The 12493-nt window shown below is 47.5% G+C and overlaps 2 protein-coding genes across 2 annotated transcripts in view; one reads left to right on the top strand and one right to left on the bottom strand.

Moving 5' to 3' along the window:
• Window positions 1-141: 141 nt before the first annotated feature.
• zbedx (zinc finger BED-type containing X) lies at window positions 142-4480 on the top strand. Its single transcript, XM_080009732.1, has 2 exons — window positions 142-424; window positions 2039-4480. Exons 1-2 carry the CDS (start codon window positions 233-235, stop codon window positions 3758-3760), a joined length of 1914 nt encoding a protein of 637 aa, XP_079865858.1. The 5' UTR covers window positions 142-232; the 3' UTR covers window positions 3761-4480.
• A 2429-nt stretch (window positions 4481-6909) lies between these two features.
• aimp2 (aminoacyl tRNA synthetase complex interacting multifunctional protein 2) overlaps window positions 6910-12493 on the bottom strand; it is a 6142-nt gene continuing 558 nt past the window's right edge. The window contains exons 2-4 of the mRNA XM_080009429.1: window positions 11277-11495; window positions 10337-10571; window positions 6910-7781 (exon numbers count right to left, since the gene is read on the bottom strand). Of these exons, the coding sequence (XP_079865555.1) occupies window positions 7390-7781; window positions 10337-10571; window positions 11277-11495 (846 nt within the window). The 3' untranslated portion in view covers window positions 6910-7389. The remainder of the gene's footprint in view (window positions 7782-10336; window positions 10572-11276; window positions 11496-12493) is intronic.

The raw sequence follows: 12493 nt of genomic DNA, 5'->3' as shown, positions 1-12493 counted from the left end.
GCCCCGATCCGTTCGCCGGGAGCGAGTCGCGGCGGCGCGTGGCACCGCCCGCCGGAACAAAGCTCTGCCCCCTTCCTGGAGGAGCGCCGCGGCCCGCGTTACATTACATGTAATTCCCATTACTACCCCGCTTTACCCCGCTCTCCCCCCTCCGTTTCCCCGCTCCGACGTGGAACGACGACGAGGCTCGGACGACGCGGCCGCGGAGGCGACGCGACGCGACGCCTGGGCGATGGACGCGGAGCACAATGACGGCGGCACCGACGTGAAGACGGCCATGCACTCCTGGCGGTTCCGCCACCATTTTACCTACAAGGCGGACCAGGGCAAGAACATCATCGTCCAGTGCAATCTGTGTCTGCCCAAGGTGAACCTGCTGTCCACCTCCAAGACCTCCACGTCCAACCTCAAGAAGCACCTGGACGTAAGACGTTTGTTTGGGTCCGTGTGGAGTGAAGGCGGATACTATCACTACTGTTATTACTATTATTACTGTTATTACTATTATTACTCCATTACAATGCTGCCCCGTGTCCAATGGGAGACGTGTGCTTTCCTTTTTGTGTTTCTGTGTCTGTTGTTCTTCCACAATGTCCCCGTCCGTGAGTGCGAGTGAAGTTTGGGAGCAGGCACGAACTTGAAAATGTTGAAGCTGTTGTATGGAGCTGCGACGATTAGTCGACTAGTCGATTTGTTGCCGACTATCAAGTAAGTCGCCGACTATCAAGTTGGTCGCCGATCAACTTGGTCGTGGTCGTGGACGTAAGACGCGCGTTTCAATGTTTGTTTGGGTCCGTGTGGAGTGAACGCGGATGCTCTTATTACTCTTATTACTCTGAAAACTGTTATTACTGTTGTTACTCGATGACAGTGCTGCTTCGTGTCCAATAGGAATTGGAACTTTCCTTTTAGCGTTTGTGTTGTTGTTCTTCTTCTTCTTCCAAAATGTCCCAGTCCGTTAGTGCGAGTGAAGTTTGGAAGCAGATAAGAACTTCAAAATACTGAAGCCGTTGCGTAGAGCTGCGGCGATTAGTCGACTAATTGATTGGTTGCCGACTATCAAGTTAATCGTCGATTAACTTGGTCGCGGACCTGGACGTAAGATGCGCGTTTCCATGTTTGTTTGGGTCCGTGTGGAGTGAACGTGGATACTACAGTTACTGTTATCCCCATTATTACTCGATTACAATGCTGCTCCGTGTTCTATAGGAATTGGAACTTTTCTTTTTGTGTTTGTGTTTCTGTTGTTCTGCCACAATGTCCCCGTCCGTTAGTGCCAGTGAAGTTTGGAAGCAGGTACAAACTCGAAAATGTTGAAACTGTCGTATAGCCTTTTGACGATTCGTCGACTAATCGATTGGCAAATTAATCACCGATTAAGTTGGCCGTGGACCCGGACGTAAGACGCGCATTTCCATGTTTGTTTGGGTCCGTGTGGGGTGAACGTGGATGCTATTGTTAATATTATTACTGTTATTACTATTTTTACTGTTATTACAGTTATTACTATTATTACTCAATTACAATGATGCTCCGTGTCCAATAGGAAACGTGTACTTTTCCTTTTTGTGTTTGTGTTGCTGTTGTTGTTTCAAAATGTCCCCGTCCGTTAGTGTGAGTGAAGTTTGGAAGCAGGTACGAACTTGAAAATGTTGATGCTATTTTCTAGAGCTGCGACGATTGGTCGATTGGTTGCCGACTATCAAGTTAATCGCCGACTATTTCGGCTAGCGATTTTCTTGTTTTGGATTTTTTTTTCTGAGGTGAATTTCCAAATTCCTAGATTCCAGCACCTTAAATGTGAATTATGTCTGGTTTCTTAAGTCCTGTGTGACTCCAAACTGGATGTCTTTGGGTTGTGGATAAGACATTTGAGGACGTCGGCCTGGGCCTGGTCAAACAACGTTTTATGGACAAAACAACTTAATGATTAATCGAGAAAATATTCCACAGATTAATCATCAATGAAAATGTGCTGTGGTAGGAGTATATTGACATTCCAACTGCAGTATAATTGTGGGTTTTAATTGTCTTTCAGAGGAAGCACTTGGGGTGCGAAGACAAGGTGGATGGGGGCGTGAAGCGGGGGCGCAAGAAAGACGAGCCCAACGCCGAAGCCAGCGGCCACATCAAACTGAAGAAACTCAAAGCGGAGATCATCTCCCGGAGCCTGACGCAGACCAAGGTGAACGATCTGATCTTCAACTTCATCGTGGAGGACTGCCAGTCGTTCTACCTGCTGGATCAGCCCGGCTTCAGGAAGCTCCTGGAGGGCCTGACCGAGGGCCGTCTCACCATGGACAGGGTGACCTTGTTCACCAAGGTGGACCTGGTGTTCTCCAACATGCGAGACGAGGTGATGGCCAAGCTGAACGGCATCCACTACGTGTGCACCACGGCGGACGTCTGGACCGCCAACAACAGGAGCTTCTTCGGGATGACCTGCCACTGGATCGACGTCTGCTCCCTGGAAAGGAAGTCGGCGGGGCTCGGCTTTTCTCGGCTGCACGGCAGAAACACGTACGACGCCATCGCCGGGAAGATACACGACATCCACGTGGCGTACAATATCGAAAGCAAAGTTCAAACCACGGTCACGGACAACGGCAGCCCCTTCATCGGCGTGTTCAAGGAGTTTTTAATAGAAGACAATCAAGACAGCGACGATGACATTGGGTTCTTTGAGAACGTCAGCGCCATCCTGGACTGTGAGCCCGAGCAGGACATGCTGCTTTTCCTACCAACCCTGCAGCGCTGTGCGTCGCACACCCTGGACCTGATTGTCGCCGAGGACTTCTGGCAGGCCATGTCCCAGGGCCCCATGTGCCAGCTGCACTACAGTACCATGGCCAAGGTGTCCGCCTTTTGGAGCAAATGCCACCATCTCCAGGTGGCCTCGGAGACGGCGGACGACATCGCCAAGATGCCGCTGGCCGTCCCGGCCGTCATCCGCTGGAACGTGGAGTACTGCGCCGTGCAGAAGGTCGTCTCCCTGAGCGAGAGGGAGCTGACGGAGCTGTGCGCGCGCCTGGGCATCTCCAGGCTGCAGCCGGAAGAGATGGCCTTCCTCAGAGAGTACGCCACCGTCTTCAAGCCCCTCGCCTTCGCGCTAGAACTCTTCCAGGCCGAGCAGAAGTGCTATTTGGGCCTGGTGATCCCCACCATACTCAGCCTGAAGAACAAGCTGAACGAGCAGAAAGCCACCGCCAATTACTTTGCCGACGTCATCAACGCCATCGTGATCGCCATCGACCTGCGCTTCCAGGACCTGTTCGCCAGCACGGAGGCCAAGATCGCCACGGCCACCACCCCTCAGTTCCGCTTATGGTGGATGTCGCCTTCGGAGAGGGACGAAATGTGCGCCCTGCTGGCGAGGGAGGGGTCTCAGGTGGAGCCCATCTGCAAAACGGAGGTGGAAACCAATCAGAACGTGGCGGCCATCGAGTCCGAGGACGACTTCTTCAGTTATGGGCCCGTGAAGCCGGCGGTCCAGGTCCAGCAGCGGGGAGCGATGGAGGAGATCCGCAAGTACCTGGAAGGGACGGGGAAGAGCCTGGAGTGCCTGCAGGACTTCCCCAGGGTGAAGCAGCTCTTCCTCAAGTACAACACCACGTTGCCCTCCACGGCCCCGGTGCAGCGCCTCTTCAGCCACAAGGGAAACCTGATCGCGTCGCAGAGGAGCCACCTGACCGACGACTACTTCGAGAGAATCCAGCTCCTGAGATACAACAGCAACATGTGCTCCGTGAACATGGATTAACCAACGACTCCATTTTCTTTTTTAATCTTTCCACTCACAGGGAATCAAAACAAAAAAAAACAAACAAACAGTGTTGAAACACCCCGATTTCTGCCCTTAATTCAAACAGTGTATCTTTGTTTTCTATGTACCGAGCTGTGTTGGAGTGAATTTCACGTGGCCTGAACGACGCCCTTCAGAATCATTTGACAATCATTTAAGGACATAATTTAAAGACTGAAAAGATCACCAAATTCACCTTATCTCATCATGGCGATTTCTTTTTTTTTTTTTTTTAATTTCCAGTTGGGCTCGGCTTTTATTTTCTACCGGTGTTTTCCAGATAACTGTGTCTCCGATCCGTACATTTTTATAAAATAATCGAATGACAGTTTCTCTGTGTTGCATTTTGTTTATGATATAAATCCTGCTGTCGGCGGGGTTAGGGGTCCAAAAGTAATCAGATTACTCCCAGTACTCTACAGTACTACAGGTTCCTCAGAACAGATTGACAGAATACACGACGACAGTAAAGTCTGATTGAACGTCCTTGGGCCCAGTATTTGAGCAGGTTGTCCGCGGTCCTTAAAAAGTAGTTTTACTGAGAAATGGCCTTCGATGAGTATTCAATTAAGTATTAAATGGACTGAGATTTTTTAAGAAGGACTAAATTGTCTCTCTTAAAAAAAAACAACCATTAATATTTCTACACAAAACAATTTTCCATCTATTGTTTTTTTTTTTTTTTTTGCCAAATTGGGAAAAGAAAAGAAAGGAAGTGTTTCCATGAGTTTGGAATGGATTTACATTTGTGTTGCTATAGATTTGATTTGTATATATTTTAATTAAATTGACCAAAAACTGCTCTCAAATGTCTACTGATGTATGACAAAGCGTCCATCTCGCCCCCTGGATGCCTGCACACGCACACACACACACACACACACACACACACACACACACCGAGGTAGAACGCTTGCGGCCGCATACACTCAGTCCGGCCTGGAGTTGTGATAAATCCAAATGAAGAGGGCGTGTTGCAGATTGGAGCGTCAACGCTTTGCTTTCGACCCCTCGCTAAACAGGGTTTACGCTCCAGCAGCTGAGCTTTGTGGGACCGTGGTAAAGGACGTACAGGAGTGTAGCCGCCTCCAAGACATGTGATCAGCTGAGCGCCCCCTGCACTGGCGTTGGAAGAAAATTAACAAATAGTATACTGTCTGTGTGTCCTATGTGCTTTGAAAAACATACAACCAATATGTAGCTTTTTTTTTTTATTTGGGAGTACTTCCTGCAGTACCCCTAAGGGTACAAACACCCCCATTTGAAAAGCACCGATATGAAGTGTACGCCGCGTTCCAAATTATTATGCAAATTATATTTTTCTCTGATTTTCCTAAATAGTCGATGCAAATGACAATGTAATTTAAGTCGTCAACCGTTTGGCTATAATTCAAATGTTATTGAACAAACCTCCCAATGATAAAAGTATTTATTTAAAAAATAAACTCAAAATGCACTGTTCCAAATTATTATGCACAGCAGAGTTTCAAAACATTTTAAAGGTTGTAAAGAACTGAAAATGGTCATTTGTTGAATGTGCAGCATTAGGAGTCATATTTTCTGACATCAAAAGCTATGTCAATCAAAAACATCTTAACAGGCCAAGTTCCATGTCAACATAGGAGCCTTCTTTCATATCACCTTCACTGTTCTTGCCTCCATTGAACTTGTGAGTTTTTGGAGAGTTTCTGCTGGAATTTCTTTGCAGGACGTCAGAACAGCCTCCCAGAGCTGCTGTTTTGATGCCAACTGCCTCCACCCTCATAGATCTTTTGCTGGAGGATGCTCCGAAAGGTTCTCAATAGGGTGGAGGTCAGGGGCCACACCATGAGTTTCTCTCCTTTTATGCCCATAGCAGCCAATGACACAGAGGTATTCTTTGCAGCATGAGATGGTGCATTGTCCTGCATGAAGATGGTTTTGCTATGGAAGGCACGGTTCTTCTTTTTGTACCCTGGAAGAAAGTGCTCAGTCACAAACTCTATCTACTTTGTCAAGGTCATATTCACACCTTCAGGGACCCTAAAGGGGCCCACCAGCTCTCGCCCCATGATTCCGGCCCAAAACATGACTCCGCCACCTCCTTGGTGACGTGGCAGCCTTGTTGGGACATGGTGGTCATGCACCAACTGTCCACTACTCCATCCATCTGCACCATCCAGGGTTGCACGGCACTCATCAGTTAACAAGACTGTTTGAAAACGAGTCTTCGTGTATTTCTGGGCCCCCTGCAACCCTTTCTGCTTGTCAGCATTGCCCAATAGTAGCTTTATGCACATCTGCAAGCCTCTGGAGGATCCTACACCTTGAGGTTGGCTGGACTCCAGAGGCACCAGCAGCTTTAAATACCTGTTTGCTGCTTTGTAACGGCATTTTAGCAGCTGCTCTCTCCATCCTATGAATTTGTGGCAGGAACCTTCCTCATTCTGCCTTTTATCTGCACCAACCCGTCTGTGCTCTGAATCAGCCACAAACCTCTTCACAGTACGACGATCACGCTTAAGTTATTGTGAAATATCTCATGTTTTCATACCTCGTCCAAGGCATTGCACTGTTTGAGGCTTTTCGGCAGCAGAGAGAACCTTTTTCTTTCCCATGTTGCTTGAAACCTGTGGCTGCTTAATAATGTGGAACATCCTTCTTAAGTAGTTTTCCTTTAGTTCGGCTCACCTGGCAAACTAATTATCACAGGTGTCTCAGGTTGATTTCAGTGATCCAAAGAGCCCTGAGACACAATACCATGTATGAGATCAATTGAAAAACAAAAAATGTAATGTTTAGGACACTTCAATCCAATTTGCATAATAATTTGGAACACGGTGTATTAAGCAGAATGTGTTTAAATACAGAAGGCAAAAAGTGAGACACTACCTCACAAATATATTATAGATACCGAATCTATATCAAGCGACAGATTGATAAGAAAAGTGGAATATACACATTTAACAACAGTGTGGGCTTTAAATATCTATACATGCACAGTGTTGAAACTTATTTTTAAATATCATATATTTCAAGTTATTGTGACCTGCCACCCGTCGGACACCGATACACTTCAAGAAAACTGGAAGCGTCCCAATGGGAAAAAAAGTTCACAACTCAAAAAGTTTGACCCAAAGTTTTCTTTTTTTAATGGTTTTAAGAAAAACACAAAACAACATTTGCTACAAAGTATGATGTTTTTCATACCGCACACGTCAGCGGGGTCTCTTTTTGCACCACACGCCCCCGGTTGATTTAGAAACACTCCCCACCACACATGAACCACACAGCATCTAGAGCAGGGTCTTATTAGGCACAAGGTGGGTGGGCGATGGTGTGTGTGTGTGTGTGTGTGTGTGTGTGTGTGTGAGATTTAACAGCGTTTGTCCCTCTTGACTTGATTAATAACCACAGGGTTCGTCCACACGGTCCCTGACGCTTCCCCCCTCAGTAGAAAATACAATAGAGCCTCTTAATTTACAGCAGAGCAGGGCGGTGGAATAATCACTACTTTTATCATCTGGTGGCTCCACCACCCTGCTCCAGACGAACTGTTAAATAAATCCACCTGAGGGAGGAGGCCCGGTGGGGTTCCGGCGTGGCTCTCACTGCAGCAGGGGCCCGGTGCAGCCGAAGTAGCCCAGGTTCTCGCAGGCCTGGAGCCAGCGCCGGACGTCGGGCGGGGCGGCGGCGGCCGAGCCGCTCTGCACCACGCAGCAGTAGCAGGCCACGTCGGCCAGGGAGAGCTCGGGGCCCGCCAGCCAGGGGCCGCCGCGTCCCAGCGCCGAGTTGAGGGCCCGCAGCACGACGGCCCGCTCCTTGGCGCTGCCCTCGGCCAGCTGGAAGAAGGCCGTGTCCACCCAGCCGTCCACCAGCGTGGCCAGGGCGGCGTCGGCGGGGAACGGGGACAGCAGGCGGAACAGGAAGCGCGCCACGTTGGCTTCACCCTCGATGGGACACATGTTCCGCACGTTGAACCGCATCTGCAGCTTGGGCACTGAGGAGAGCACCGGGTTGAACAGAGACGGCACAATTATTGACATGGTCGCAGCAGTTTGAGCAGATTGGGATAGTTTGGTTAAAAAAAATAACAAATTGTGAGATTTTCCACATTTCATCGTGTTTCCATCGAAATTCACGGGGGAACGTTAAAACCAAATGCGAGAGATTTTGAACCAAATAAAATGAAAGAAGTGAATCAAAACTTTCAACTCAAATGTTTATGTTCCCGCACTCACATGTCCAGTCCTCATGAGGTGGGTGCGTGTTATTAGAATCAGAATTAGGTTAGAATCATATACTATGATAGAGGCATAAACTGAACAAAAAGCACAATTGTTCACAATTATTATTACAACAATGCAATTGACAATTATGTGATTGTGACATGATAAACACCGTATTTCCTCAAATAAAAAGCGGAACTGTAATAAGTTCCGTGGGCCACACCAGGCCGCTTCAGATACAGGACGGGGGGAAAAATCATTAAGTTATAATTTTTTTTTTTTTTTTTTTAAGATCGCTGCTATTTTAGAGATTCTGAATGAACTAAACCCATTCTTCATTACTTTTCATATACTTTTCACATGTTACCAAATTACTGACAGTTTGTATAAACCGGACTTTACCGGTAGTCACAACTTTCACGACCCGCCCCTTTTATCTGATTGGCTCATAACTGACCATAATGTGACACTGACGACGTTTCAATCGTGCAGCTTGGGCACGGCACCCAAATCTGAGTCCGGTACATTATGATCCTATAGGAACCGGTGCCCACGTGGTACCGGGTTTCGGTAGCCAACACTAAAACATCCCACGCGTGATCATGTTGTGATTCAGAGTGTGCACTAGAGAAGGGGCTACTCACAGACGGGGGTGTGTGTGTGAGAGAGAGAGAGAGAGGGAGAGGGAGAGAGCAAGAGAGCTGCGCGCAGCTCTACAATGAAATAAGATTAGACCCATTTTAAATAGTAAAACAAAAAATAGAAAATCAATATGTGGCGGTCAATGTTGCTATTGTGGACACTGCCAGAGCCTCCACACACACACACACACACACACACACACACACACACACACACACACACACACACACACACACACACACACACACACACACACACACACACACACACACACACACACACACACACACACACACCAGTTCCCGCTCCCTCCTAGTGTTTCACATTACATACAAGGATGATTTAAACAAATGGTCAGCATGTTTGCAAGTCGCGCTGGTGCTCCTAGTTATCACACGTAGAAGCACTGTCTCCCAAAACGGCCACAAAATGCAGCCTGGAGCCCTGTGGAGCTCTTTACTTTACTCCGTTTCCTGCCGCAGCGCAGCAGATCACCTCCTGGGGCTAATGCCCCGCCCTGGGCGCTCCACACAGGAAGTGGCGCGTTCAAGGCGAACACGTAAAACTTTGATTCCCCCGTCGGCAACCACCACAAGGGTGACTTTCACGGCAGCTAGGAGCTCTCTCTTTCACCATGCAGGCGGTTACATGGCGCCCAGACATAAATGTGATTTAAAATTCCTACTAAAATATGATATGAGAGAATGAGGTATAAAAGCCGGTCTCTAATATAAGCCTGCTTCCCTGTACCCTCTGCAGTTGAGGCAAATGAAGTCCCAGGTCACTATTTGAGGAAATGCATTAGTAGATAAATAGTAATAAATGACAGGCGCCACATTTCAGGGCGTGTCCAGAAAAAGGCAGCTGGATGCAGCTGAGGGATGCTATCAGAATTTTGTTGTTCAAACTATAACAATTATATTCAGATATAATCATTACATGATGTCATTTAGCAGACACTTCTGTCCAAAGTGACTTAAAATGAGAACATGCTGTATTCTCGGTGTGAAGTGAAATGTTTCTCCCCGTCCATTTCTTTGAACTTGTTGTGGATGTTCATCCTTATTGACGGTTTAGAGACAAAGCGTCGTCACCGCGGCTGCCCTTCACTTCCTGCGCATGTCTGATCAGTGCATTCCAGGAGGGAAAGGCGGACGCCGCCGGCAAGAAATTTAACAGCACATTGAGGAGGAACCTGCACGACGCAAACATATTGAATGGCTCTCTTAGAAAGTGCCGGCTAAATAAACATGGGTTAAAGACCAAATCTGCATTTTTTTTGTTTGTTTTTAAAACCACATAAGCTCACAGACTACCACTTTAAATCATACTCAGGGCCTGGAGATGAGTCGCAACAAAACAGCCACGATGTCCCTAACATGGCTTCTAGGTAAACAAGACAATCTGACTATCCTGATTGGTGCCGTACTGCTTGAACAACACACACCAACTGTATATAATGAGTGCTCTTCTTGAAGGAAGCAACCGTTCATCATGACAATGTGATGACAAGACGTTAAAGTTATGTCAGCGGTTAAGATGCCACATCAAATATTTGGCACAACCAACTACAATGTTTGGCGGACATATCTGTGCCTTCAAACCTCAGAGCAGAATTTGAAAAGAGCGTGGCGTTGCACTCAGCCGTGTCGACCGTCCTGCCTTCTCCCAGCGGGGAACTCACCGTCTTTCCATATGAGGGTGATGCCCAGCTGGAAGAGGTGGCGGGCATAGCTGTCCGCGTGGCGCGGTCCGAGGCAGGAAAGGAGCTGGGGCGGCACCGCCGACACCGAGGAGTGCACGTGGACGGTGGAGAGCACCCTGTAGCGCTGGCACAGCAGCGAGTGGAGCACCAGCAGCGTCAGCGGAGGCCGGGCGGGGTTGGCGTTAATGACGATGTCCCGGAGGGCTCCCAGGTCCTGCGGCACCGAGGGGGGACGGCCGTGTTTTCAGCACCACGAGAGAAAAAACAAAAAAACAAAACGGATCTTAACAGTGTTCTGGTAAAACATACGGCGCAACCTCCGGGTCACACCCAAAGTGTGAAGAAAAGGGTTTGCGCTAGAGTTCGCTGCATATATTAACAGGACTGTGTGAACACACTGGCAGCGCCTGGAGCTCCACGCGGCGTTGATGCCAACAGCAATCAGCCGAGTCACCAACGCTCACATCCAACTAACTATTGTTTTGACCACTATATTATCAGCTTCTCATTTCTACAAGCAAAACCAACAATACTAATAATATGGGAGTAATAATAGTCCAAAACAAGCTATAACCACACCCTGATCTCTCTGCGCCTAGGTAAGTTCCTACTAGAACAGGTTTTTTTTGTGTTGTCCCGAGCTGCTCTCACATGCCATTCACACATAATGGAAGTGGCCTCGGGCAGATTTCTGGTACTTACGGCAGACACCCCCCGATGAAGACATTTCACAGTTAAAACATTAAATTAAGTGTAACATATGGTGTAACATTAACATATGGAGTCTGCGGTATTCTTCCTAATTAGAACAGGTACAATTCCCATTCTCAGCTATGAGTTCAAATATGAAGTGAACCAGTGCCAACCGCCCACAATGGTGAGCGGTTGGCATACAATCATACTGTCCGTGTTCCCCCACCTTGCCCAGTAGTGTGTCGAGGTCTGCGGTGCCCTTGAAGGTGGTGGAGGTGGAGGCGGGGGAGGCGAAGCTGCTGCTGACTGTTGAGTCCAGGTCTGCATCTGGGGTGGCGACCGTCTTGGCCAGGCCCTCCACCGCCGCCTTCAGCTCGTACAGCTTCCGCAGGATCTCGTCCTGCCGCGCCTCCAGGGCCCTGACGGCAGGGTCCACCTCGCCGTTCTGCGGGGAGATTGGGACTTTTGAAAACGTCTGTTCTCAGAGCAGACGTTGGTGGCTGCTTGATGCATTTTGCGGAGGCCTCGACCCATTTCTACATCCACAACCATAAAATATAGTACTTTATCCTTCAACAACAGTATGATTTACACAGAGTGTGTATAAAGAAATTATGATCCACGACCATATGGTCCATAACTACACACAAAGGACAAGGCATCATTTTAACACCAGAAGGTACTGTGTTGCCGCCTATACAACTGCCTACTAGTTTGTAAGAGAGATAAATAATAAAGTAAAGAAGTAGAACACAATTCATGACAACGCAGTCGTGACATAACAGCACTGGGTTGACGTGTACGGTGTATTTATTTATTTAGTAGGTCATGCTATATGACTCCTATTCTATCTGCCTCCTTCGGCTGCTCCCGTTAGGGGTCGCCACAGCGGATCATCTGTCTCCAATGCCTTCTGTTCTGTGCTCCCATTCTATATTTTTAATAAATTGAAATCAACATGTGACTATATTTTGCCAGGTGCATTTTACATGCACTACAAATTTGTCAGGGTGATTTGTGAAGCATGTCTACAGATGATTAGCATTAAAAAGAATTAACAATCGGGGGGGTATTTTATTAATAAAATAGAATACAAAGTATTTACAACTGTGTATAACACTACACATAGCCGGAAAAGTGGCCCATTACAAACGCCTGAAAAAAAGCAAAACAAGAACAGTCAAAAATATAAAATATACAGAATATACAACGTGATCCTAGGAGCAGGATAGGTTATTGGTGTGGTTATAATTAACTCCATGTACTTACTAGGCTGTTACAGTACTTTATGAAGTACTATAGGTTATGTGATATGGCACGCACTTTAACTGCGTAATGCCTTAAAAGCAAGCACTTAACATAGGTGCTTGAGAAGAAATGCCACGGTGGTGCTTTTTGTGTCAAGGTAAAAGGAATTCAAGGAAGATCTGTGTAAAATCAGCA

This window comes from Zeus faber (assembly GCF_960531495.2).
Source record: "Zeus faber genome assembly, chromosome: 11".
NCBI classification, from domain to species: Eukaryota; Metazoa; Chordata; class Actinopteri; order Zeiformes; family Zeidae; genus Zeus; species Zeus faber.
Note: the sequence above shows the minus strand (reverse complement) of the source record. Positions and strands in the feature narration are given on the sequence as shown.

Coding starts and splice junctions, on each gene's coding strand:
- zbedx (XM_080009732.1), top strand. CDS start 233: ATGGACGCGGAGCACAATGACGGCGGCACCGACGTGAAGACGGCCATG. Junction 425..2,038: donor ACCTCAAGAAGCACCTGGAC/GTAAGACGTTTG, acceptor ATTGTCTTTCAG/AGGAAGCACTTGGGGTGCGA.